At 46.8% G+C, this 1,906-nt stretch overlaps 1 protein-coding gene across 1 annotated transcript in view; it reads left to right on the top strand.

The window, feature by feature from the left end:
* The first annotated feature begins 739 nt into the window (after window positions 1-739).
* Window positions 740-1,906, top strand: part of LOC125041993 (SCAN domain-containing protein 3-like) — a 1,668-nt gene continuing 501 nt past the window's right edge. Inside the window, exon 1 of the mRNA XM_047637455.1 lies at window positions 740-1,906. This exon is cut by the window's right edge and continues 501 nt beyond it. Within this exon, the coding sequence (XP_047493411.1) occupies window positions 740-1,906 (1,167 nt within the window).

Genomic DNA, 1,906 nt, shown 5'->3' with positions numbered 1-1,906 from the left:
AGCCCGCCTTACATGCTGGGTGGGAGGGACAGCACCCCTCCCCCCAGGATATCCATTTATATCTGAAGCTGCCGGTGAGCTATCTGGGGGGAGGAGAGCTGGCAATGCCCACCTCTCCCGAGCCGCCCGTTAACCCAAAGGTGGCTGAGGGGCAGGAGTTGGTACAGAGCCAGAGCGTGTCCACACGCCGATGGGCCATGCCTCTGGACCTGCTCCGAGGTGGCCCACAGTTTAGCCTGGACCCGCAAGGTGCCTAGTTTCCATGGGTGGCCACGAGGAGGTACTGCAAAAGTCTCAATGACGGAGAGGCTGTGAACTGGCAGGGGAGGCTTATGCAGAGCTGCTCCCCTTTTCGCACTAGGATAGTCAGCGGAGGCAGCTACTAGCGAGAAGGCATGCAAGCACTTAACACTATCTAGGCCAGTGTTGTCCAAACTGGGGTCCGCGTACCCCCAGGGGTACACAGCATAGATCAAAGGGATACGATGCACACACACACATACACACACACACACACACACACACACACACACACACAGAGCAGAAACTTTCCATTTTCTATGAAAGCAAAGGGAGGGGGATGGATGGGTACCCAGTAATTGTTCATGTACTGTATGTGTACGAGAGCATTGCTGACAGCTGAGGAACCACTCACTGTTGCTCAGTTTTGTCTTAGGCGTCAGAGTGTGCGTGTCTGTTTTTGAAAGCTTATAGACGCAGTTGCTCGTTAACAGCAATAATGGATAGATGGCTAAAACGTGACAGTTGCTGCAGCCGCAGTGGTGACGCAGATGAAGGAAATCAAACAGGTGCAAAGAAAAAGAAGACAGATCTTCCTAAAAATCGGCAGTTCAAGGAAGATTATGTGCTTTTGGGATTTACTGCTACGAATTCTGATCCTCCAGAAGCTTTGTGCTTCTTTTGTGGGGAGAGGCTGGCCAACAGTAGTATGAAACCAGCTCACCTCCAGTGTCACCAGAAAACAAAACACCAGTGTCATGTTGGTAAACTGGCAGAATTCTTCAAAAGAAAACTCTCTGATTTTCAGGGCTCCCAAAAAGTACTTCAGAAAGCCACCACAACTTCAGAGAAGGCTCTGAAAGCATCTTTAGCTGTATCTCTATTAATTGCTAAAGCCAAAAAGCCATTCAGTATTGCTGAAGAACTTATTTTGCCAGCTGTAGGTATGATGGCTGAAATAATGCTGGATAAAAAGACAGCTGACCAACTAAAAGCAGTTCCTTTAAGTTTATTACACCAAACTGTCTCTCGCAGGGTAAGTGAAATGAGTGCCGATATTCAGGATCAAGTTGTGAATAAACTGAAGGCAAGCCAGTCATTTTCTCTCCAAGTTGACGAATCAACTGACATCAGTGGGCAAGCTCAACTTGTCTCATTTGTGAGATATATTGAAGTAGATGATATCAAGGAACACATATTATTTTGTAAAAAATTGGAAGAGCACACAACAGGGGAAGCTATTTTCAATGTCATTAATCAGTTCTTCACTGAACAAGGGCTTAGCTGGAAATCTTGCATGAGTATGTGTACAGATGCCGCCGCATCAATGACTGGCAAGGTGAAGGGACTGGTGGCAAGGATTAAAAAGGAAAATCCTGATGTGGAATGGACTCATTGCATCATTCACAGAGAATCTTTAGCATCAAAGAAAATGAGTTCACAGTTGCACGAGATTCTGAATGACGCCGTCAAAGTAATCAACTTTATAAAGTCAAGGCCACTTAATACTCGTCTGTTTCACAGACTGTGTGAAAGCATGGGGTCAGAGCACACAGAGCTATTACTACACACAGATGTGCGCTGGCTGTCGCGTGGGAGGATACTCGCCAGATTGTTTGAGTTGCGAGATGAGGTAGCTTCATTCTTATCAGAACATGGGTCTCCT

Source organism: Penaeus chinensis, chromosome 31 (genome assembly GCF_019202785.1).
Source record: "Penaeus chinensis breed Huanghai No. 1 chromosome 31, ASM1920278v2, whole genome shotgun sequence".
NCBI classification, from domain to species: Eukaryota; Metazoa; Arthropoda; class Malacostraca; order Decapoda; family Penaeidae; genus Penaeus; species Penaeus chinensis.
The sequence above is the reverse complement of the archived record's forward strand: the minus strand, read 5'-3'. Positions and strand labels throughout refer to the sequence as shown.